General features: G+C 35.8%; 1 protein-coding gene across 1 annotated transcript in view; it reads left to right on the plus strand.

Annotated features, from left to right (window-relative positions):
• The window catches only part of IL20RB (interleukin 20 receptor subunit beta), a 545,181-nt gene that overhangs the window by 229,970 nt on the left and 288,632 nt on the right, over positions 1-26,579 (plus strand). The window contains exon 3 of the mRNA XM_044070107.1: positions 2,906-3,087. Within this exon, the coding sequence (XP_043926042.1) occupies positions 2,906-3,087 (182 nt within the window). The remainder of the gene's footprint in view (positions 1-2,905; positions 3,088-26,579) is intronic.

Below are 26,579 nucleotides of genomic sequence, written 5' to 3' on the forward strand. Positions count from 1 at the left end.
ATAAAGTATTTTGAAGATGTTTTATGTGTGGATCATAAGGAACTGTATACCAGATTGACAAAAAATAAATAAACAGAAAAGTAACAGCTAATGATGGCTTAACTGCTATCCATTCCATGACACTAGGACGAATAAGCATGCAAAATTACTGAGTGAGATTTACAGCTTTTTAAGATTATTTTAGACCATTTCATGCAGTAACACTTATGTCTTTATTTAGAATTTAAAGCTCAGCACTTTGGTTTTAAATTCAGAATACTTTGAAATAACACGATACTGTCAGGACCAACGTTTGACTTTAGTGGATTTTCTTGACTCCTTGATATAGTTATATTATTCTGACTTTTCTTTTCACTTGTAGAAAGTAATGATTTTTTTAAAGAGATGCACATACTTGGACAGACTATTGTTAAGGATGCCATAGCTTGGCAATATTTACAGTAATAAGTCATCCGTTACTAATAAACATAATTGATTAGGTATTGTTCAACAAAATGGATTTTGAACCATTAATTTTCTAGAATTTTAATAAAAACACAAAAGATCACAGCTACAACATATAAACCTAATAGAGTTGCAAGCATGGAGAAGTACCATACTAATCACTCCAAAACAGTTAATGTATCGTTTTAGTGTAATATGCCCTGCACCCCAGTGGAGGGCTCAACACTCCAGTTCTCTCTCTCTCTCTCTCTTTCTCTCTCTCCTATGTCTGTGGTTGCACAAACTGGGAGAATTGAAAAAGGTGTTAGAAAATGAATGTATTTTTCTTCTCTGAGTTTTGTGACCTCTCCAACATATCACAGCATCTTGAACAAAGCAGGCTGTCTATCTTAAGACATTAACAGCACTCAAGTGCAGTTAAACATAAGTAATACTCTTGACACTCAACTAAACAGAATATAGTTGTGTATTTTGGTCCATTAATCAAGGCATAGTGGGTAAAGATTCTTTTCGCTGAGAGAAAAATGATTGATTTCTCCAAAGTGGAATGCACCACTCTACCCCTTGCCATTATTCGTACTGACAGACCACTCTGTGAAGAACTAATGGTCTAGCTTGTCGTATTAACAACCCCTAAGCTTCTTTAAATTTGTTTCTCAAGTATTGTTTCTTTGAGTGAGACACTATAAAATACAAGTTTATTTAAGAAAGGTTAACTAAGGATTAATGCAGAAGGTAAAGCTCACTACTGCAAACAATGCTTTAATAATATTACCGTTAAAATCAGTTTTCAGAGTAATGCCTTGCAATTTGCATCTTATATTCAGTGATACAATACTGAAATGTACAAGTGTGGAACTTTTGCCACAGAGCCAGATATAGAAAGTTCTGATCAAGTCCTCAGTCATAACCATGTTTTATGTGTTAAAGACATGGATGTCAAGACATTCACCTCAAGAGCAGAGAAAAGCAAAACACAAGAGATAAATCTTAACCTCAGTGTCAAGAACATTTAAAAACTGAGTTATGATTGGAAACACGTGATCACAGTTCTGTGTAGTGCATAGAATTTCAATAGCTCAAATGTACTACTAGCGATAGGGGAAGCATAGAAATGCAAATTACTCTGTAGCTTTAAAAGCCGTACAATACTTAGCACTGTGTCACAGACAGCAGACAGAAGTGAAATGTCTGCAATTAATGGCTTTAAAAGTTATTAGATACTTTTTACTCTGTGAGGCACCTGTGTCTCAGAGAAGGTATCACAGCTTCAACACTGTCTTTTGCTCCTCAGTACTCTAACTGCTATTATGCTATAGTATGACATCTGAGTTTAACACTGAAGGTTGGTTTACAAAGTTTTTCCCAATTTTAAAACATGATTGTGGTGCTCCATGTGCTATAATTTATAGTTTTTGTTCATGTGACTCTATACATGGTGTTACTTCATACTGGATAATGTTCTGTAGATAAAGAATAACATTCAAAGTAATTCCTCATAATTTTTGGTATCAATTGTCATATTTTGACTAAACATTTATAAATTGTATCGATTACTTAAAGATGGGTGGCTTACATTTTCGTATTTGTCAGTTGGCTCAATGCTACTTTTAATAGGCTGTTTAGTTGTTTCAAAACAAAGATAACACCAATAAAATACATTTTTTGCTGCCTGGTCTCTACACTGCATTGAAGTAGTGATGGCTAATAATAATTGTTAGAATGTTTGCTATTCCAGAAATGTGCTGATACATGCATGACTCTGCTGTGATTAGATTATATTCATAGCCAAATGTTACATTTGAAATTATTTTCTGGTGCAGATATAGGTTCCATTATTCTGCTGAAGAGAAAACCTGCAGCTTGAAAACTGGTAATATCATGTATAGCCTCTTCAGTTACAAATGAGTAGAGTTACTTTGCACAATGTGTTTGAAATGCAACATACATGTTTAGAATTACTGATCCCACATTTTAATATAACTTTTTCTTTACACCATTAAAAGCCTTAAAGAAGTATTAGACAACTTATATATTCTTAACAAAAACAAACATTACACTTTACGTTACAGATTTGGTAACTCTGAATAACCTTACGTTTTAACCAAAATTTAAGATACGATATAATGGACAAAATAAAAAAAAAAGATGTGTTATTAAGTAAACATGTCCAACCCTGATGGAAGACTTTTTAGACATGATTTTTATCTTAATATTATCAGATTATCTTGAGGTTTGATTCCCTTAGTTTTAATTTGCATACTGTGTGACTCATTGTTTTTTCTAGTTAAAAATGTAATTAAAAATAAACAAATCAATAAAATGTGGCCATTGACTTGCTATGTTTGTTTATAATTTGCATAAACACAGAGTTGTTTAGCAACTTCCATTTTGAAAACTTTCTTCCATTTAACCTTCAAAATGCATATTAACTAAATATTTGCACTTTGCTTTCTTGTAGGGAGTTTGAGAGGTCAACTACACCACACATCTGGGTTACTATGTGTGAGTCTATCAACGTAACCTCATGTAACATGATGGACTTTGCAGCTAATATAGATTACAATATAAGGGTCAGAGCTGAGCTTCACAACAGCACTTCAGAGTGGACGTTTATTAAACAATTATTCAATCTGCAAAACAGTAAGGCATTTATTTACAACAGTTTACCTTCTTTAGTAACTGTTTCAGAAATGCTTGCTTTTTTGACAACATATTTATGGTGACTGTACCCATTTTTGTTCATTTAAATTGTTAGGAGTTTGCACCCAGTTATATGAATCTGTATCAGATCTGTGCAAGTAACATTAATACACATCAAAAACAAAATATATTCAGAAGTCATCAAGATGTAAAATTTTAGATGTCTTGAAAAAACATTACCCATCCTATTCAGACAACCATATTTCCTCCAGAATTAGCTACTTGAGTGAAACAACATACAGACATGAACTAAGAGTACAAGTTGGAATAATAGCAGCTTGTACCTTCAGGTATCAAACTGTGGTCAGAAAGCTGGTATTTGCATTCTCTTATGGGCAGTATTTTAGAACAACTCTTCGGTCTGTAAATTCTTTTTTTCCCTATAAATTACTTAAATTGATTTTGCCCACAAAAGCTGGTATTTACATTCTCTTATCTGCTGTGTTTTAGAACAACTCTTTGGTCTGTAAATTATTTTTTTTCTATAAATTACTTGTATTGGATTCACTCACAAAATGTTAAATTAGTACCAGTTTCAACACCTCCATATTACAATATTTAACTTTGTTCGACATTTGTCCATTATACATAGAACACAAAACTGTATATAGTTAAGCCATTGCCAATCTCATTTCACTCAAAGCTTGTATAACTCAAATTAATGTATATGTTAAGGTATTATAATATTTACTCCTCTCAGCTAATTCCTCCCACTATCCTCCTCCTTCCTCTTCTGTCTACATCTCTATACTGTGTTGCATTAATATTTATTTTTTTTTACTCGTCTTATTATTCTAATTCAGTGATGCTTGCCTTATTCATTGCCCTATCCTATCTGCCCTGATGCTACTGAGATCCATTGATTTCCACCCCTTAGTGATTTCTCCTTTCAGCTATCTTGCCATTAATATCTCTCTCCTTCCATATAATTTCTATGGCTTTTGCCATTCATCTTTTTTAGATATGCATAGCATATAATCTTCCTTCACATATTTGATATATAATTTATGATGTTGCTTTCATTGCCTATCATTCTGTCTGCTCTACTTTGCATCTGCACCACGTATGAATATTATATACTTCACCACTCTGGATATGACCACAGAACCCATGAAAGCCTCAAGTGTCAATCCCTCACTGATGGTGATTTCTTCAGGCTCTACACTACTTGCCCTGCTTCAGCCCACTTCTCAATATTCTCCCATTCTCTTTCCTTCACCCACCACTTCCTAAGCTTTCTAAAAGCAGCTAATGTCTCCTTTTGTCCCACATCTCTGCATCTTTTCTATATCTTTCCTTTTTCAATACCTTGTCAACCGTGTCCCTTTCATTTAACAGACTCCTTATTTCCATTCTGCATTCCATCTTGTCTCTTCATATTGATTCTACTTATTACTTCCCTGGAAGCTAACCAGTCTTTTTTAATTAATGAAAAAAAATCCCTTTCAAATGTTCAAAGGTCATTTAGTGCTCTCTATTTCCCTTTTCTTGTACCTGCTAAATATATCTTAACCCTTTTTCTTTCCACGCTCCTATTACCTCCTGAATATTTGCTACAACCTCTCACTGATCACATCCCTATTTCTAATTTATTATGGTGCTCTGAAGCTCACACCTCTATTTTATAAATGTATTCATTCCCACAACTGTTGCTTTTTCTGTCTCCACAGACATACTACGTCCCCCCCATCTGTTGCCGTCCTTTCATATCTTCAGTCTAATCTTTTCATTTTCTATACTCCTGAGCTTTTCTACTACATTCACTACCACTCTGTTCCTCTTAAGCTCATGCATATCTCATTATTCTTCTGCTTTCTGAACCTCCAATCTTTTCTTCAATATCCCTGTCCTCTCCATATAAATGTATCATATAATTTCTGTATTTACACTAATCATGGCACTGTTGGCTTGATCTTCTCATCTTAATGTATAAATAACTAATTGCATCATCATTTCTCTTATGATCGCTATATTCCCCCCTCATCATATACATCCTACCTTTCCATTTATATAATATTCCCTTTATTCTATCTCATACCTCTTCCCAATTTCTTCTTGTAATCTGTACTAGGGTTGGATATACCTTAGCATACAAATGCTAATGCCATCATTTTGACCATGGTGGTCTTCCTCCAAACCCTTTTACCAATGTTTCCTTTGGGTTAGATATAAAACCTAATTATTTTCAAAAACCCATCAAAAATATTTAGTACCCAGAAAAAGCATTATGTCCATGTCATCCAACAGTAATGTACAATCATCATTAAACAGAGTTAGTCTCCTCATTTTCCACAATTCCCTAATTTTCCAGCTTTCAATCAGTCTATTTTTCTTCTGTGCCAAGTTCTACATGGCTAATATGAAAATTCATAGGATAATGTAACTTCTGCTGTGTACCTTACCTTATTTCACCTGATCTGATAAGCTCCTGTTTAACCTAATTTGAACATTAGGCTACTTGCACAATAGTCTTATACTTTTTTGCTCTGTGTAACACTCCCCTCCCACAATACCTGGTCTAAACATCCAAGTTACTGATTTGATAGACTTTTACATATCTATCAGTACTACTCTTGTCCTTTTTATCCTTTCTCTCTCACACTGTGTCATAAATCTCACTATTGTTCTGCAATAATCTGTTATTTTCATGTCACATTAAAGAAATTGCTCTATAATTTGTGGGGTCCTCCTATCCCCTTTTCCTTTCGCTTTATATAACACCACCATCACTACCTTTCACATACATTCCTGAATCTGTACTTCCTCTCCTATGTTATTATATACGCTTGACATATATAACTCTATCTGCATTTCTACTAGTTTACAGTAAACAGTTGGGAAGCCATCCTGACAACTTGCTTTACAGTTTTCAGTACCATAACCTCTCCCATATTGACCTTTGTATGCATTTTGCTGCCTTCTTCTCCTAGATCTGGCTCATTCCATTCTTCAGACTACATCAGACATACTCTCCAATGCATGTATTCTTTATAACTCTTCTGCCTTTTTCTGTTTCTGCTCTATCTACCACTGTGTCTTCCTTAAACTATTTTGCTTAAACACTAACAACTTTACAGATAATTCCCCAGTTACCTCTCCTCTACTTCTGCCCATATCTGCCTGATGTCTAAACCACGATTCATCTTGTAGCTCCTTAATCCTGTTCACTTCACATACCACCTGTTTGCACTTCCTCCTCTGCATTTACATCGGTCTGTTATTCATTTGATTTTGCCATCTAGTCTGCTAGACTTTATAGTCTATCACTTCTGCCATCCAGGAAGCCTTGATCCCATACCATTCCTTAATCCTTACCTTCCCTTCTTTTGATATATTCCTTTTGAACAGATTCTTGGCCTTCCCTTGTCAGCATTGTACATGATCTGTCCCCTTTCATCTCCTTGGGTTCCATCTCCGCCCCCTATGCTCTTCTTCATAGGTTTTTCAGCACTGATATTCTACCCAGCCTATTTGCTTGCTTGTTTACCTTCCTTCCTGCTAAATATATACTGTTCCACCCCCACACTTTACCTCAGTGTATTTAACATGCATACTCATTTTATATATTTCAATAAACTTTCTGACATTTCATATTAAATTTTACCTTACCATATAGCCTAATGCAATAAATTAACAGAGAAAATAAAACAAGGGAATTGGTATTAACAATTATATTTCTGTACAGACAGTATTACAGTTAAGAGCTGCTAAATTGTAAATGTTTTTACTATACTAGATATTTTATTTTTGATTTTTAAAATTGTACGCATTACTGCATTATTGCTATTGTTTTATTTACACTGCTAATTTATAGCATTATGATTATGTAAGAAAAAAATGTTCATATTACTTGTATTTTTTCAGTGGTTTTAGGAATTTATTTACTTTAATATTTTGGTTTCAATTAATTACTTTTTCATTGTTTCATTGCTCCATTCTTTTTCTTTATGGCACAGTTTTGTGTATGTTTTCTTTCACTTTGGTCATTGCAACCTTTCTGTGTTCTGTGCATTTAATAGTTTTAATTAGGTATTTTGTTTGGAATATTTAAACTCATTCAGATCTTGATTACTTAGGTCTGATGAAGTCCATGATTATATTGTTTTGGACGAAAGCACTTAACTTTTTATTTATTTATTTTTCACATTTATTTGTTGGATTCGAGCAATAAAAGGTTACTTTTACAGACATTTTTCTTGTGGTGTTGTTTACCCATTTTACATTTTTATTGGTTTTGTACCTCTTGATATTTGACATTACTGGTCAATTACAAAATTAACCCTCCACACACTGTCTGTTTCTTTGGTTTTAAAATTTGGAATTACTCCATATCTTTCTTTAACTCTGTATATACCTTTCCTTTTGTTTATCAGCTTAACTAATTAGCTGTGGATTACAATTAGTTTTTTTATATCAATCAATTTAATTTCCTAATATTCCAGATTGCAACTGCTAAGAGTTAATGTTGTGATTATCAGATAAAGGATGCTAACTTCCATACTCCAGAGTTTCTATCTCTGCCTATGAAACTCATAGAAGTCATAAAGGTCTCTTTTCAATACAGATACCAATTAATGTACCATGTTATTTGTTTTTATTTATCTCATGTATTTCCGCAATATTTGGCCAAGGTACCAGGTGTATTATTTTGGTGAAATAGATCATCCTGTATGCAGACTTGCCTATTGTATATCTTACAATTGCACAACTCATATTTGGAAGTTGAACCATGTGTTTTGATTAATTCTTAACTTTACTTCATCATTATCAATGTAAGGCATCTGCAACTATTGTTAATGTTAAAAGCTGTAACTTTTCTAGGTGTCTTTCATCTTCTCCTTTCCAGCATCTATATGTAGGTTTTTAAACTGCAACCTTTCTTATTATAGCAGCTGAAACTCATGATATAATACCGAATCTTGACTTCCACATCAAATTATTTAATTTGTCTTATTTTTCTAGGTATTGGTTTTAAATTTAGGTACTGTTGTAATTTCATTTAATCAGCAATGGTAGATGCTGCCTCCTTTTCAAATCATATCTCTCTGTTATTCAACGCTTTCAGCTTTGCCTTTGCTTAATGTTGATGTTCAGTTAAATTAACTTATTAACTAGCTCATTTAAGATTATGTGCTTCACGTTTAGTAAAAAGTGTCACTGCTTTGTGTGTGTGTGTTTTGTGTTGGTTTCTTTGATCTTATTACAAGTGAGGAATGTAATTTGATTCTACAACTGAATAGCCAGGGGATGCCGATCTTCAGTATCGTTTGGGAACTGTTGAGAGGTGGCTAGCTGTGGTGTGTATATTAAGCTGAAGTAATAAGTTGGGAGTAAGTTGCTGCAGGATATAATAAACACAAGGGATGCGGTACACTGAGCATGATAAAGTCCAGTGTAAGGATGCAGTCATAAGTATGTAAGGGCATCATAATGAAAACAAAAATTGAGTAAAACTGAGTTGTCACAGAATAGAGACTTAATGCTAAGTCCATATATGTTTGTGGTTAAGATTCAGTGCTTACAATAAAGAGTTGTCTAGTAAAACACCATGCGATGGGGAAAAAGAATATAAAGTAAGATGCATAAGACACAGGCTAGGAATCAAAAAAACTGAGGAAAAAATGAAAAACTGACTTTTTGTTTCATAAAAGGAAATACGTTTTTTTAAAAAAAAAAAGTATCAGTGATGCAGAAAAGGAAATGTTCATTCAAAATGCTGAGACAGCACTGCAGGGAATTGGTGTGGGATCAGTAAAAGGGGGCTTTCTGCATGAAAATGGCACAGCAGGATAAATAGACCTAATAACAAAAAGACAGCCAGGGATGAAGATGAAGGAACTCAGAGAAGAAGAAAGTGGTGTGTATATATTCTGGAGAAGTCTAATTTAGATGCAAGGAACAGAATAAAAGTACAGTTTATGCTGAGAATATGCACAAAACAAATTAAGCTCTTCTACTGGCAGAAATAAGACAACAATATAGTCATGTGATTCTACAGGAAGAGGAAAATTATCTGTGTCATGAAGCAGTGTAGATGGTAAGGGTGAGAGACTGGCTGATAAGTTAGTGCCACTACCAAGGTCAATCAACTGAGAGTGGTTACAAAAGTACATAGGGGTACCAAATGCTATGTGCAAGAAGTACATAGGGGTACCAAATGCTATGTGCAAGAAGTACATAGGGGTACCAAATGCTATGTGCAAGAAGTACATAGGGGTACCAAATGTTATGTGCAAGAAGTACATAGGGGTACCAAATGCTATGTGCAAGAAGTACATAGGGGTACCAAATGTTATGTGCAAGAAGTACATAGGGGTACCAAATGCTATGTGCAAGAAGTACATAGGGGTACCAAATGCTATGTGCAAGAAGTACATAGGGGTACCAAATGCTATGTGCAAGAAGTACATAGGGGTACCAAATGCTATGTGCAAGAAGTACATAGAGGTACCAAATGCTATGTGCAAGAAGTACATAGGGGTACCAAATGCTATGTGCAAGAAGTACATAGGGGTACCAAATGCTATGTGCAAGAAGTACATAGGGGTACCAAATGCTATATGCAAGAACTCTTACAACTGAAATGGGAAATACATTAGGACATCACTCCCTTCAAACAAAAGTATGAGAAGGATAGAGAACAAAAATCATTAATGAGACTGGAAATGTACACAAGGGGCTAGATGGCAAGAACAACAAAACAGGAAAAATTAGAATGTGAAAAGGTGGGACCAGTAAAATGTTATTTAATGTTGTTGGAAATATGAAACAGCTGCATAATTTCTCCAAATGTTATATTTTTTATATACTTTGATGAGAATGGATCCCATTCTTAAGTTAGGACATAATTATACTTCACAAAATCAGAATTGCTTCAGTCCTTGGTGTTATCCAGGAATATTTTTCTCTGCATCTGCAGTGTGCCCAGAATTGCTACTTTCTAAAGTTCATATGTGATTTCATATATTGGCAGCATATTTAACTAGATTGTAATTTTTTTATTAGTTCCATTCCTCCCACTGGAACTGTCTACCTTTTTTTCTATATTGTTCTTGTGCTTGCAAATCCTGTTATTTTACAGTTTTGTGTCTCTCGGTATGTAAGACACTATAGTCACTAGTTGCAGCTACTTAAATGGTTACTACTATTTTTTTTCTTTTCTGTTTGGACTACTCTATCTGGTTTCCTTGCATATATTTTCTAAACTATTGTTAAGGGGTGATCCTGTGTGATATACACTTCATCATTATCAATAATGCTTTGTGGTTTATATTTCAAATGCTTCTCAGCTAGTTCTGTGTTGTAGTGTTTGTACAATTCTCAGTGTAACAGTCTTGCCCCGTTATTTTGCCTTTTAGCATTCAAATCCTCAGCCATGAGTATATCACACCCACCAACAAGATGTGAAAATGTTTCCCATCCTGTTTTACAGAACCTGCATTTGTCTCTTTCTCACACTTTTTCAGTGGGATGTGTAACGCAACATTTGTGCAGCTCACTACGTTGGGCTGACATTATTGACCTTTCATCCTTTGTTTTTTGATTCACCTCTCTTTAACTATTCATGCATTAAATCTTGGTGAACATAAGATTTCCAGCCTTTTTCTGTACATCCCACCATATTTGTGGACTTTTCAATTTTCTTTCCTTCTCTTCTGGTACTTTTCTTTATTTTATTTCTTTTGCCTTTGTATTTTCAATTGCTGTCTGATTTTTCTCTATGTCTGCTTTGATTTTCATTCCCATTTTATTCTGAAATGCTTCTGTTAAACTAAGCGGAGATATCATCTTAAGACTTCCTCTCTTCATGATTTAGACCTTTCATTATGTTTGCATCTGATGAGGTCAACATATACATGCTCCATGATTACATATCTGTTTTTCAGAGAGAGGGATATATAATCTTGGAATGCACTGCGTTTTTACATATTCTTTGATAAGCATGCAGTATTTTTCTTGTTTCATGTCCAACTGGTTCAGTACTTTTTTGGAGTCAATCAGTCCCACCAATGCCAAGGTCTATATTAGTTTGCCGAAAGTGTCTTTCAGTGGAAATCTAATCATCGACCGCTAATCAGCAAAAATCACTTCCGCGATTCACTGGATTTATCAAGGGCAAGGAAATACTTGCCCTGCGGTACAACTGGCCAACATCTCACTAAATTGAACCCACAGAAGGGGGGGCTTCATTCCCCCACACTCCCCAACTATATATACCAACTCTGAGATTGCACTACAGTGGAGAAAAGGGCAAAGTTGTGTAGTTGGTCAACTACTTCTTTGCCCTTGATAAATTCAGTGAATCGCAGAAGCAATTTTTTGCTGATTAGGTGTTCGCAGAAATACACTTTCGGTAAACTAATATAGACCCCAAACCCATACATTAGAACAGGAAGAGGAAGATGATTTATAAATTGAACTTTACTCCTTTATGTCATGACAGTGTTCAGTATTAGCTTTGGGTATATCTGTATAAGGAAGAAATAAATACTGCAGACATAACAGCACTATGGGGTGAGCTGTAATGATTCCTAGATATTATGCTACATGGAGCGGAAACTGGGAACAAAAGAGACAAAGATGGTTTACAGTATCTATATGAAGAAACAAAATGAAGTGTGCATGAAAAGGCTGATGAGGATGACAAAGAAAGTAGCATTGAACTGTTTATTCTGAAGCTAAAAGGGCAAGCAGTGGAACTATAAGGAGGTCACTTCAGTATAAACAACAGCTGTAAATAAAGTGGGGCATAGCCTATTCACATGTACTACAGGATGATAAAGAGAAAGAGTGCAACACTTAACGGATGTCTACATTATGTACTAAAGGGTTGGAGGATGCCCACATTAGAAATACGAAAGTAAGGTAAAGGTTTTATAATCTGTGCGTGTGTGGGACGTATCAGTACTCACATGAAAAGTAAAAGAGGCTATCCTTGTACGAGGGTCACCCGTGAGGGTGTGATAAAGGCATAGATGTTGGCGGTACCTTGGGCACTTGCAATCTTGTCACACTGTGGTTCATAGTTCCTAGAGAATTGTGGAGCTCTACAGCAGTAATAAATCTTAGGGTGTAGCAATTCTCCTATTATGCACTCTGAGATATTATTGAGTAGGTAGTAAAAACTGACATCTATGGGAGAATTGTGGCGATGTATTAATAGAGTTAAGAATAGAATAAAGTCATGCATCAGATAAAAAGGCAATGTGGAAAAAATAGACAACCAACATAGGCAAAGCTTGAAACACGTAGTTTAGAAATGACAGGAAAAAAATAATAATGGGGGTTTGTTTGGGGGAATGACTTTAAACGTTTGACTGGGAAAGATTTGGAAACATTTGTTAGTTCATCCACAGGACGAGATAACTTTTAAGAAAATCAGGAAATATATGTGCAAGAGGGGTAAAATAAATTCTTCTGGCACAAGTAAAAAAAGTAAACATGAATCGAAAAGAATAGTCAGCAAATGGAAGGCATGAAGGACTGAGAATCTAAAAATGGTAAGTCTCCGACAGAAACTCTATTTATCATTGGCTACATTTCTGTGATTCTGTTAATTAGGGATTCTCTTCTCTCCTACCCTGATTATAAATTCTTTTTCGTCATACATTTTTTTCTGACTGCTTTCTTTTCAGATTTTGCCACTATCCATTAAGGATTTTAGTTCCTCTTTCCACTCGTAGCTTTCTTTATAAGGGACTGCATTTCCGATTTTGTTTCTTTGCTACTGTTAATCAGCTGCCTTTTTAAACATTGCATGCTTACCTTAGCCTGTTTCTCTTTATCTTATTGCATTGCTGACATCGTAATCTGTTCCCTGCTAATCTTTGTGTTTCTATTTGCATTTCTACATTGTTAGAGTTGACAGCTAGTTATTGTTATGACCTTGTTTAGCTTCTGTCTGGGCATGCATTTTGTAATCAACATGGTGCTCATAAACGGCAGATTCTTTTTTTATCTTCTTGTCTTGCCTCCTCTCTTTCATGATTTATTTCTTACTTTCTCTGTCTCCCTGTCAACAGTATTTAAATGTTAATAGGCATTCCACTTCAAGTCCAGCTGTTTGGAAATGTTCTCTATTTGTTCACTCAACACCTTCTTTGGACCTCTTCCTAGTGAATCTCCATTAAACACATGATATTAAGAATTTGAAAATAAAATTAATATCAAGGATATGCAACTTGGTATTGTTCTCACGTTCTTACTGGCTAAAACCTTTTCTTATTAGTCAAATCATTGTGTTTTGATAAGTTGCTTTGGACAAAGGAAGCGTCTGTGGTTTCCCATAGGCTATAGTGTAATGTCTCCTTAAATCTCACTAGAATTGTTTCTGGAAGCCACTGGTTGGAAGGTTGTTCCATCAGTCATTAGTAGGGGGGGGGTTATCACAAGAAATGTTCCTATCCCTTATTCATAGACCAAATTAGGTAAATGATAGCTAAGTTTTATCTCTTGGCAGTACAATCTCAGGATCATCCTTTACCCGACATGGGCAAGTTCATATTTCTCTGCTGAGTAAAGACTAAGGTCTTCAGTCCCTAGGTTATCAGGGTTTTTTTTTTTTTTTGGTCTAAACTTTCTCATACATCAGCTGTACCCTGGCCTTAGATTCCCTTACAACTGTTACACACTTAGTGCAAGCAGATGATGTAGCCCATAACAAACGTCTGCCTCCTGTATTTGGGTAATACAAAAATCTGGCTCACATGTGCTAGCCAAACAAGGCCTTCTCATTTACCTTGTGAATGCTGATTATCAATGACCCAGTGTCCCGATGTTCATTTAGGGAGAACAGAATAAAAACCTTGTAGTATTTCACTATCGAGACCTATTACCTAGAATGATGTGTTTGAAGCACCTGGACCCAAGTCCTTTAGGCCCTAAGAAGGCTAGTCATTTATAGGGTCACTCACTAAATACAGTCATCTGAAGGTATATGACTTTGTTTTTTTCATTCTCAAGTTTTTATCTAATAAACCTAAAAAGTCCATTCATATTCTAAGCAGGAAGAAAATGGCTGTCGGCAGATTTAGACAAAATATTAATTCTTTTATCTTTCGGGTCTGCAGACTTAGAATTATTTTATTGAGCTGTCTCATTTCTGGATGCTTAAGGAGCTGGGAACTGTTATAAAAAACACTTAGTGAAAAATGTTCTATGTTTTTTATGGCCTGTTGTTGAAACAACATATTTTATGGTGATGGTTGTGGTCATTGGTAGTTATCTGCACAGTATGATATGGCTAAGGTTCTTTACATTTTATAATATGCTACATAAAATATCCAACACCCTTCAGTGATGAACCATCTCAGTATGCAATATAAAATCTCCAAAATAAAAATGCAGAGCTCTTTCTGTGGTAATTGACATGTATAATCATCTCCTTCCTTTCCTCTAGGCCTTCATGTTCATTATGGAGAATGAAACTAACCAAGTACCACAAGAAGCTCACAAAGAACCAGACCATCTCACCATCTCACCATCCAGATATTTTGTAAAGTCCTGTAAGTCCCTCCCTTTCCTTACTGCTTCATGTTTACTGACAATCTAGCATCCCTATCCATCACTGGGGCTAACTGGTCCTCCACCTTCTCCTGGATATTTTTTTTTCAGAGTGAGCTGGAGCCAGTGTGGTTCTTGAGCGTGTCCTGTGGAATTGTGCAGGCAACTACTTCTCCTGCTGGTGTAGTGGTGGTTGCTTTATTTTATGACCTACCCTTGTTTCCCTGTCCATTCCCTACCCTCATCAACATACACTGATGGGCTACCCCTCTGTGGAACACACCACCTCTCAGGGAACATCTTTTGATGACCCTCCCCCAGGAGGGTCATCCCCATCCCTTCCTGCCAGTATTGTCTGGGCTATACCTAGGGCTTTAGGCCTCTATGCCACAGCACTGTCAGTTCCAAATCCATACACAATATCAACAACAGTAACTGTTCTTCTCTAGCTGATTGGGTTAAAGAGTGGTTCCATGTGTTTTCTTCAGCTTGCAGAGACATCACATGGTACAAGTAGATGTTGGACATCAGGGAAAGAAGCTGCATTATGGAGCTTCTTGGAATTACTTTCATAATCCTCTTCAGATACACCAATGGAAGCTGAAGGAACTAAAAGTGCAAACTGAAAGCTTCTTGCCTAATTAGAGGTGAAACTTTTTCCAAAGATGAAAAAGAAAAGAATTTTGTTCATTCTTCTCCTGTACTTTCGTATTCCACAGTAAATCAAGTGGGTCCAGTCTGATTCAGTCTTTAAGTATTATCAGACTTTCTCTCAGTAGTATGAAGTTTCAAATAGTTAATGTTTTGGAATGCATGCAATTACTCCAGTAGGACTCCAAGAGGACCACGATAGACATGAGAAATGTGCAGTGATCAATCCATATCTGTTAGCGCAAAAGCTGTCACAAGATTTTGCACTTAAACGACTTGTATTTTTGGTCTTTTCTCATCTCCTCAGGTCTTTACCAGTGTGTTACAAATAGTAGCAAAAGTTCAACAGCAGCATATCCTTTTGTTTTTTGCCTACTTGGAAGACATATCACTAGTTGCTCCATCCTATCAGTCCCAAGCAAGGCTGATTGCATGGCCTTTCTGTTAGCATTAGCCAATTGGGATTGCCATCTACAAGGCCACTTTTCTGGGTTGACTATGTGGTGATATCAGGATAAGTAAGCTGCTCAGAGTCACATAGGAGGCAGATGGAGTCTCAGCAATGCAAATATTTGTGGGGGAGTTAGGTCTCTAGTGTTACTTTCAGTATTCACTGAAATGAACTCTGGTTAGAAAATTGTTAACACTGTCAGCATACCTCCTAAAGGTAATAGATGGACTGTGAGTTATTTAGTAAGTCGAGAACAAACACCATGAACATGTAAGAGTTACATAAATTAGGGCATAAGTTATGAATAAGCACATAAAGCTCTCATTTGGAAAAATAGGACATGCGCCTAATAAAGTACTCTGCACATCTGAAAGATGGAAGAATACACAAAATGGATAATTCATACTAAATATGCAAAGTAATCATCAGGATAATAGTTGCATTTAAAATCAGTGTCCTAAACTCATTAAACTAGCCTTGTTAATAATACTGTAGCAGATAAAATCCATCAGAAATGAAAGTTTGTCTGAGTGACAGAATCGCTCACAGGTTAGTACTTTCATTGCACATGCTTGAGTGTTAGTATGGTTATCCACCAAGATGTTATTCGTGTAGAATCTACATGTTTTCCCTCTTTCTTTCCTTCATTTGTGAGGGTTTCAGCTCAGTGCTCTGGTACCCTATCAACGTCCGCTATTTAGTGTTTTCGCTTATTAGTTTCAACTAATAAGCATCTGCTAAATAGGATGTTCGATGATGTGATAAAGACCCAAAGAAATGTTAGTATTTCAGTGGGTCACTATGATCCTTTATGATATTGTTAAATGATCTAGTACTTCTGATATTTGAATTTGTACTGAATGGACACAGAGTAATTTTTGGTTACTAACATTGATCATATCCGTCTGTGACAAGCAAAATGAGTCAGTAGCAAAACTAATTGACATATATTATTCTGTTTTCTCATCTGTTGCTGTGAGCTGAGCTTTCATGAAAACATCGACAGAAGTTCATGGGTGCAGCATGTCAGGTATTCTGAATCAAGGTAAAGGCAAGCACATAATTGTATAACACTGTGGCACTAACTAGTTTATAAGAATTCCAAATATGAAAAAAGAGAATAAAATGCAGTATGTAGGGTAAGGCATAGACTATTATAGTTGTTGAAAATGGCAGAGGCGTGGCTGTAGAGAAGCTGACTAATCTGTCAGGACACCACAGACTTTTGGTAGAGTGCCAAAACCATTTGATGGATCAGTTAGGGAGGTAACGTCACACTACTTCATTCAGATTTACATGTTATGCACTTAAAAATTTGGTGTTAAATTAAGTAATAAGGTAAATAAGTATGTAAATTACTGATAACTTCAACCTACATTTGCTTACTGCATTAGCCACTTATAGTGTAGCCCTAAAAATACATTTTTGTGGAACAAGTGTACCCAGTTAACCAATAAAAATAGTCTTAAAGTCTTAACATCATTACACCATTTTCAGCTGTTTGCCTAACAGAAATGGAACATCACAGTGTTTACAATCAGATTCACAAGCAACTTCTGTTTCATAATATCCTGACTCTGACATACAGTCCATGTTTGTCACTGTCAAACAAGAAATGACATTTAATCACTGACTTCTCCAAAACTGCATTGATACAATAATGTGGCTGAAACTGTGTAGTGTTTGGGATGTCATCTTTTGATGATTTACAGTGCAGTCACACATGAGATCTCTTACTCTTACAGGCTAACCTGGAATGCCTTTTTCACTCCACTCTATCCTGACAGCAAAGACATGTTGGCAGTATGTTAGGTCTGTCTTCGTTTTCTTTGGTAAGAGGGAAGTGGTATACAGGCATGCTTTTTTGTGAATTGTGTTGATGACAACGTGCAGGATAGCCGACTCATTTGTATATATAGTGTGTAAAAGGGCTGCTGTTCTGTACATCTAACAGATATGCCATCATATATCACTCTTTTCCCTCATCTATCCATGCTGCCCAGCGATCAGGATTAATAACACCAGTACTATAAACTTTCAGCCAGGACAGGAGGCTGAGAATCTAGCTGCTGGTGGCATGCACAGTTTGCTACATTTAACAAACATGGTACTATTCTGTAATCTGGAAGTTCTCCTTTTAAGGCAGGGGAACTCTACATGATCCTTTTGGTGGTGCTATATATCTGGACTGGTGTCAGCTATGATTACACATATATTTCCACAGGATCATTACATCAGCAAGACTGAAGACCAAAATAAAAAGCCTGTGGACATGTTTGGTATTTACAAACCAATGTAAGTTACAGAAATTCAGAGTGCCATGTAATTTGTGAACATGACACCAACCCTGTATAACTTATGAGTGCCTTCTTGCAACCCCCCCGCTATCCAACTCCTCTATCCTCTCTTCCTTATTCTTCTTATCTTCTCCACACCATCCGTTCCTTCAGAATTATTAATCAGACTCAGTCTCTGCCTACAAAATGTCCAGCAACTTTTTTCAGTTGGTAACTGGTCTATTTTCTCTTTATTTCTCCCTTATCACAGCACTACCACAGCCCTTATTAGCTTCCTTAACACAATTAACCAACACCAAAATGATGGCAACCTTGTTGCTTCTATCTTTCTTGACCTCTCAAAAGCTTTCTATACTGTTTCTCATAATATACACTTAACTGTACTATCTAATCTCAAATTAAGCTATTCTACTCTTACATGGTTTCAGGGCTACTTATCCGATCGCAGACAAGCTGTACAAAGGGACAATTGCCTATCCCCTCTTTAACCCATTACTCTAGTTGTGCCACAAGGCTCCATCCTTGGTCCCCTTCTCTTCAATCTGTTCACTAACAACCTTCATACTGCCACCCTATATGCTACACTGGTCCAATATGCAGATGATTTAACCCTAATCTGCTCTGCCCCAACACTCCCAGAACTCTAAAAATAACACGATTCCTTCACATCAGTTGAAACATGGCTAGCAGATGCACAACACATACTAAATCCAGATAAAACCAAGGTGATGCTATTCCATCCTACGAAAGCCCCATTTGCAACCCCACCATTCAAAATAACTTCTAGCAACAATACCCCATTTATACTATTGACCAATACAAAACTTTTCAGGAGTTATAATAGATCAAAATATGAAGTTTGACCTACATATTTGTCAAACAATAACAAAGTTCACAAAAAATGTAGTGCTCTATATAGATGCAGAAAATGCCTTTCCAACAATACCAACACCATTATTGCCAAAACCCACCTAGTCTCCACACTTCTCTATGCATTCAATATACTCACTAATCTCAGCAAATCTCACCTAGACAAACTAGACACTGCTACAACAAAATAGTAAAGTTTGCTACCAACTCAGCCTTTAGGTCTCATCACTGCCTGGCCCTTAAGCAACTATCTTGACTAGAACTACCTAACCTGCTCAGTCTTAAGCAACTTACTATAGCCAATCAAATATTTTATCAACCTGAAAAAAATCCAGCCTTACAAGGTCTATTAATCCAATACCTAAGCGAACACTTACTATGATCCAGCAAAAAATCTCTAATGGACATTTCTAGCAGTAAAAGTAGCTCAGGAGACTCCCTATACTCCATCTGTATTAAAAAATCTGGAATACCATACCACTTAACATCAGAAATGAAACCAACAAAGCGAACGTCAAATACCTACTCAAATCCCACTTAATGAGCTCATGGATATGCATCTGTTAAGATCCAGGCTAAACTCCTCACACAACATATACAAATCCTTCTTTCCCTTAAGTACTCCTTCTCTTCCATTTATCCCAAAAATGTAAACAATGGCATTGGTCTATCTGAAGGAATCTTAACAGACTTTACTTACAATGTCATTGGTCTATCTGATTGAATCTTAACAGACTGTACTTACAATGTCATTGGTCTATCTGACTGTATCTTAATAAACTATACATAACTATCTAATGTAACCACTAAATTGCAATCAATGTATTATGTGATCCTTCTAACTGCTATCAACTTAGCCTATGGAATTATCTGACATTAATGTATTATGTCACACTCTTTAACTAATATAAATGATAGTTTTGTGTATTACAACAATGTATTATTTATGTAAATACTGGAACGCAGTATGTATACTTATCTGAAATGTAATTTCTTTTCTTCCTGTTTTACTTATAATTTTGTACTGTTAAAAATCATGGAACTTTTCTCCCCTGGCCTCCGCTGAAAATGGGCAACTTGCCCAGTAGGACCGTCCCAGTGAACAAATGTAAAATAAAAATAAAGAAAGAAAGAAATTATCTCTCCCTGATATTATAGAATTATTTTCCTGTATTATCTCTCCATAGTTCTGCATATATATAAAGTATCTGGTAGACAGACATATTGGTATCCTCTATTATTAGAAATGTGTGCAAATCGTATTGTGTGTGTGTGTGTGTGTGTGTGTGTGTATATATATATATATATATATATATATATATATATATATATATATATATATATATACACACATATATATATCTATATATATATATATATATATATATATATATATATATATATATATCTATATAGATATGTACAATTGATGTATTAAGAACTCTGTATGTGTTACACTGTATCTATGTGTTGCTTCTCTGTTGTAATGTTTTGATATTTTGTACAATTGTCCTGTTGTAAATGTGAAGCCTTTCTCCCTGGGCCTCCACTGAAGAAAAAAAAAACTGTATCCAGTCAGACTTTCCCAGTAAACAAATGTAAAATAAATAAACATATTTAATTAATACAAAATTTTAGTATTTATCACAGAGGTAAGCCCATTGCATTTACAATAATGTGATGAAATAATTAAAATTAAAATATAAAGTAGACCAGTACTATGTTCAGACATAATAAATTCAGAAGATTATGCAAGTTAATTGTAAACCATATTCACTTCTTAAGACGTTCACTTGCCATGGCTGGGTTATGGAAGTTATGTTTAACATGCTAGTGTACAAATATTTTATATGTATACACACACACATAATGTATATATATTTTATATATATATATATAATGTGTGTGTGTGGTGCATGTGTGTATGTGTATATATATATATATATATATATATATATATATATATATATATATATATATATATATATATTACATTATTATAATATGTTAGTAGATAAAGACCGTTGTTTCCCCCTTTAATCAAATTTGAAAGCTCGCATCTTGGAACAGTATGTACCAAGCTTTATTTGGTACTGATTATAGCTACAAAAATAGAGTAAAGCCTTTTTAATCCTAAACTGATTTATACTAGAAAATAGAATTATAAAATAACACACTAATTGGATCACTTAGAGATGCAAACGAGCAAATTAGTGTACAAGGATAGCTCACAGAAAAAAAAAGAGTGCCTACTTATGACATAAAATATATGCCATCCAGTAAAGCTTTTTCTTCAGGTTGCCATTTTTTCTCTTTACAAATGACAACCAACAAAAAAAGTACAATCAAGAAATAATTTCCCATCCTTTGCTAATGCAGCACATTGTTGAAAATAATGAAATACTGGCATTAGTCAGAATGAGCACTGGTTCTTCTCAGTAAAGTGTTACATTAGTAAGAACGGGAACTTGCTTCTTTTCAGTTAATTGCCATTAGTCAGAACAGAAACTTAGCAGATGCAGCCAACAGCTTCTTAGTGCGAGCCAAACAGCATAACAAATGTAAAAATGAGCATCCCATTCTGACTAATGCTAACAGTGTGTTGAAAATAATGAAGTGCTAGCATTAGTCAGAATGGGAACAGCCTTCTTTGTAATATTGGTGTAGTATTAGTCAAAACAGGAACTTGCATTTTGCAGCTACTTTTTAAATGCAAACACAAGATTGACATATATGGGCAAGACATTTATTTTTATTTACCATTTTAATCATTTCGACCATTCCTGAAGAGTGTGTACTGACATTTAATATTTAATTCTTGCAGAAAAATATTTATGTTTTCTTTTTAACTGAGCCGTTTTTCTAAAGAACAAAATACAGTTTTATACTTTTCTTTATAAATAGTCCACCATTCTGACCAGTTTCCACAAAAGCAGTTAAAGGGGCTACTTGTTCTAAAGCATGAAACATATTTTCCATTTTATTTTTTTCTTTCTACCCACCCATTAAACTTTTTTAAATACCTTTACCAACTCTGTTAATACAGATACTCTCCTAACAAGCTCAGAAACTAACACCGTATAATAATTTATATTTACATGAATGAGAACAACACAAATAAAAAATGAATCTGCATAAGAAAAAATAATCAATCTCAGAGCATAAATGAGGTTTGGCAACAAATCACATTGTCCTGGGATGTCTTCAGAAAGGGGTTGGATAAATATATTAAGTGAAGCTAAGTGGGTTGGGGGGGTGTAAGGAGTGATGATTGGAAGGAAATGAGGTAAGGGTGGGGAGGGGCTTAAGGGGTTTTGACAAGTAGCTGGGTAAGGAATCACATTTTGGCATGAACTTGCTAGATAGCAGGTTTGTGTACATGATGACCTAGGTATACTCGGGTAAGGTAGGCCTTGATGTAATAATGGTGGGCAGGTGGTGGAGGTAATTGTTATAGATGTATGTATATTTTATTTTTTTTTATTGTGGGGCAGGGGCATCCTCAACCCCTTTTCCCATTTTGCACATGGGCATGATAATTGTTGGCAAATTGAAATTTAGGTATGAGAAGATGTGAAGTATCTGTTTAACAGTTAGATTGCTGGGGTTGTATATCATTTTTAGTGTATATCGTGTAGGTTTTTTGTCATCCTGTTGGGCTTGTGCAGGGTTCCACTTCCTTTACCCCATTGACTCTTTTGAAGGTAGGAGAAAGGCATCTCCCCACCTAGATGAGAACCCTACAATTTTGTTCCTTGGCTAGAGAGCCTAACTAACTCACTTGCTCCTCAAAGAAGTGGAATTTATACAGTAGCGAGTGGGTCAGCCTGCTAGACCCAACAGTGTAGGGGCATGTGTGGTACATAATCTGTGGGCTGGAATACGGAGTTTGTTGTGGGAGGAGTGTGGGCTGGTGGTGGTGTTCTTGAGGTTGTGAGGTTTTCAACTTTGTATTGCGGTTCTATGAAAGTTTACGGGGAGATGTGGGTCTCATAGGTTGGGACTTGCACCTTCCTGTCTCTTCGGTATTTTCACGTGCCAAGATGTGAGGCCAGCAAGGCTTGAGTGCTGTGCATGTGCATTAAGCAGTAATGGCTGCAAGGAGGGAGGTGGGACTCTCTGGCTGTCATCCATGGTTTCCATGGTTTGGATTTTTACAGCATCATGCCGCTCAGACACAGTGTGGATGCTGATAGAATTTTGTTAATTTGTTATTTTCTGAAGCACATTTAAATAGGTCTGTTTTGTCACTATAAAGTCTGATTTTTCCGTGTTTCAACAGATGTAAATTTTTCTGTTTTGGAAGTTTTCACTCTGGGGCTCTACGATAAAGGATCATAGCCCATCTGAACCATTCAGTTACTTCAGTGACATACACAAGCAAGAAGATTTGTAATTGTTGCTGGCAGTTTCACAGTCACTTCAGAGGAGTCTCGAGGCTTAATGGCTACCATGACAGGCTCACCGGGGCAGACTGACAGTCTCCTTTTAGTGTGGTACAGGGTTTCAAGTTTTGTTTGCCTTTACGTTGGATTGGGATGAGGATGTTCTCCATAGCACATGTTGGTGGTGGTGTAAGAGTAGTGATTACAGCATAGTGTCATTAGACAGCTCTCTCCAGGGGCAGTGCTAGATTTTCACAGGCCAAGATATGCAGCCAGCAGTAGTTAGTTGCCGTGCATGGACGTTGAGGGAGAGGTTGTAGGTTTGGTGGTACATCATGGTTCGGATTTCATAAGTATACTATATATATATATATATATATATATATATATATATATATATATATATATATAAAATTAAAAAAAAGCTGAATAATGGGGAGGGGCTTTTTGGTCCGTTTGTTGAATTTCTTGACAGGAGGCCGTGGGTCCTAACATTGTTGTGGAGCTTCTTTGGGTCCTAGTGTAACACAGTTTTTGGGATAGTTTAGCAATAGAGTTCTAATATAATCTGGCAAAATATTCAGTGGACTCTATATCTGCTTGGTCGTCATGTTAACTGTTGCTTGTGTGAGTGTCGGAGAAATGAAGGTGAGTGTGTGTTTGTGTGGGGTGGAGTGTTTCTGGTGATTTCTTCATCAGATGCACTGGACAAATGAGAACGATCCGAAGTTGTTTTGGGGGAGTGTAGTAAAATGGCTGCTGATCATGATGCGATTTCCTTTGTATATGGATTATATTTACGGAGTTGGGTGTTAAAGGGCAAGCAAACTGTTATGAGTTTTATTTATTTATTGTTATCTTTTTTCTGCAGTATTTTTGGGATTAATAAAAATGTGTATGTTAGTTTTGTTGCAGGACAACAAAAGTAAGAAAATGTAGTTACATTTTGTTAGGGGGATTCAGGCCTGGCTCCAAATTAATAACAATTTTGAAAAGGCTGCAGAAAGTATGTTTTAAATTTCCATTATGCGAGAGACATATATGAAGGTTACCAGCGATATTATATAGTGGGCAGACATTAAGAATTGGAGTAACGTCTGGTTGAGAATGTCATTAATGGCTGCCTTAAGATTTGTGTTTATATTAGATGATCTTACAAATTGTTCATCTGTACAAACAAGTAAATATTTTGTAGAGTAGTGATGTAGAAGATCTGTAGTTCGAATTCAAGGTCACACTTAAGAATGTAGTAGGGAAAACATATTGGTGGGTAAACTACTGATCGTTTAGTAGTATTGGTCCAGTATATGTTTTAGTGGGTTTTAATCTTGTCAAGTTAGTTTTGAGAACATTTGGGGAGTTGTGGTCGGCTTGCTTCCTGGTTGCATTGATGCATAAGTACCAGTGGCGTAACTACGTTAGAAGCGCCCTGAGGCAAACTTTTCCTAGGCGCCCCAACATTCAACAAGGTGGACAGCATCGCTTATTTTCTCATCTAGAAGTGAGTGGCCACAATCAATCAATAAATAAAGGCCGCACAAACCTATTCATTCCTACAATTAAGTACGCTCTTGCCTTTCTCACTGCCTCTTTTACATCCAACTGCCAACATCTTCAGGTTTTATCAAAACAGTTGTCAGGTTTTGCTGCTTCTTCCTCTTATCTCTCCCCATCTTAACATCCCATGTACCAAACACAGACCAGTCACTGTTCATGTGTGTTAACTTTTCAATTATTGGGGTTGGGAGAGTAGCCAAATGGTTAAGGTGTTTGCCTTGCAAGCACAAGATGTAGGGTTTGAGTCTCACAAGGGATAATGGGCTAGGCTTAAAATGGCTCGCAAGGGCAGTTAGCTTAGTACTAATCTATGAATGATTTCTCAACTAGCATTTTCTTGGGAGGTTGGCATAATGGTTAAGGTCTTTACCTTACAGAGACAAGGTGCAGGGTTTGATTCTTATATGTAGTAATTGGCTAGGCTTAAAATGGCTCACAAGGGCAGTTAGCCTAGTACTAATCTATTATCCTATTATCCTATTAATTCTTACATATTTAAGCTGTTATTCTTATTGCCTCTCCATCACACAGCCTCCACTTTCACTAGAGTACTTCACTTGTCACTTCTCTCTGAACACATACATGCACCATCCCACAACACTCTTCTAGGTTAATATTCAAGCAGCTCCATTTATCTACCATTATAATGCATCATCATGGAAACAATTCCTAGCTGAAACTGTTCAACCCAATATTATGTCTGAATTAAAAAAAATCTAAATAAAAAGACTATAAATGCTACAATAACAAACTTTATAAAAAAATCAGATATTTTCCACATAATAAAAATTACTTGTCAATTATGCTGTACAGATCATAAGAATAAATGCAAGAAAAACAAAAAATGTGCTTCTTTACAATATTCTGAAACTACAGCACTTATAGGATTTATTCTGTCAGAGAAACTTGCTTCTTGATGCATTCAGGATTAACACAAACAATTCAGAAACTATGTATTATGAGTAGTCTGAAGTCGTTGGAATAGAAGCACTATTCATAGATGGAGCAAGAATAGCCTGAAAGTTCTGCATAAGTATATTTCTATCTTAATATGTGTGAAGGCACTTCATGTGAATTCCTCTAAGTGGAAGAACAAGTACAATTAAGAAAAATAACAGAGCACTCCCATAATATCAGCTAAGTTTCAGTTCACATAAAACCTTCAACAACTCACTCTGACAGCAAAAATTAATACACCTTATCAGGCAAAACTTAACATTCTCTTGCAATATTGCAGAAGTGAATAAAAAGGTAAAATCTGTATTAAATACAAAAATACATTCACTGTACAACCCTATGTCTGTGCAAGACATGCTTCAACCCTCTCAAACAAACACACGGATATAAAAGTATGCACATAGTATATACAAATACACATGGAAACAAGTGCATAGTAGCAGGAGACAACAGTCTGCTCAGACAGAACATCCTAAGGAAAGTAATGTGGTTCTTCTGAAAGACCACACAGAACATGTACACCCAAACAAACCTGAAACAGTATGTGAAAAAAGTATTTCTTGGAAGTGGGATAAAGGAGGTTCAATACAAATCACAAGCTACAAGTGTTGTAAAAGTCACTAGCACTTGGATACCATCTTTAAGCACAAAATCAAAGTCACATCAGAGCTCACATACTGATACTAACATATCCTTAATTCACTGCACACGCTTTGGCTTGAAAACCCCTGTTAAATAAAACAATCTGATTTTAAAAATATA

Source organism: Protopterus annectens, chromosome 4.part1 (assembly GCF_019279795.1).
Source record: "Protopterus annectens isolate FY-2018-M chromosome 4.part1, PAN1.0, whole genome shotgun sequence".
Lineage (NCBI taxonomy): Eukaryota > Metazoa > Chordata > Ceratodontiformes > Protopteridae > Protopterus > Protopterus annectens.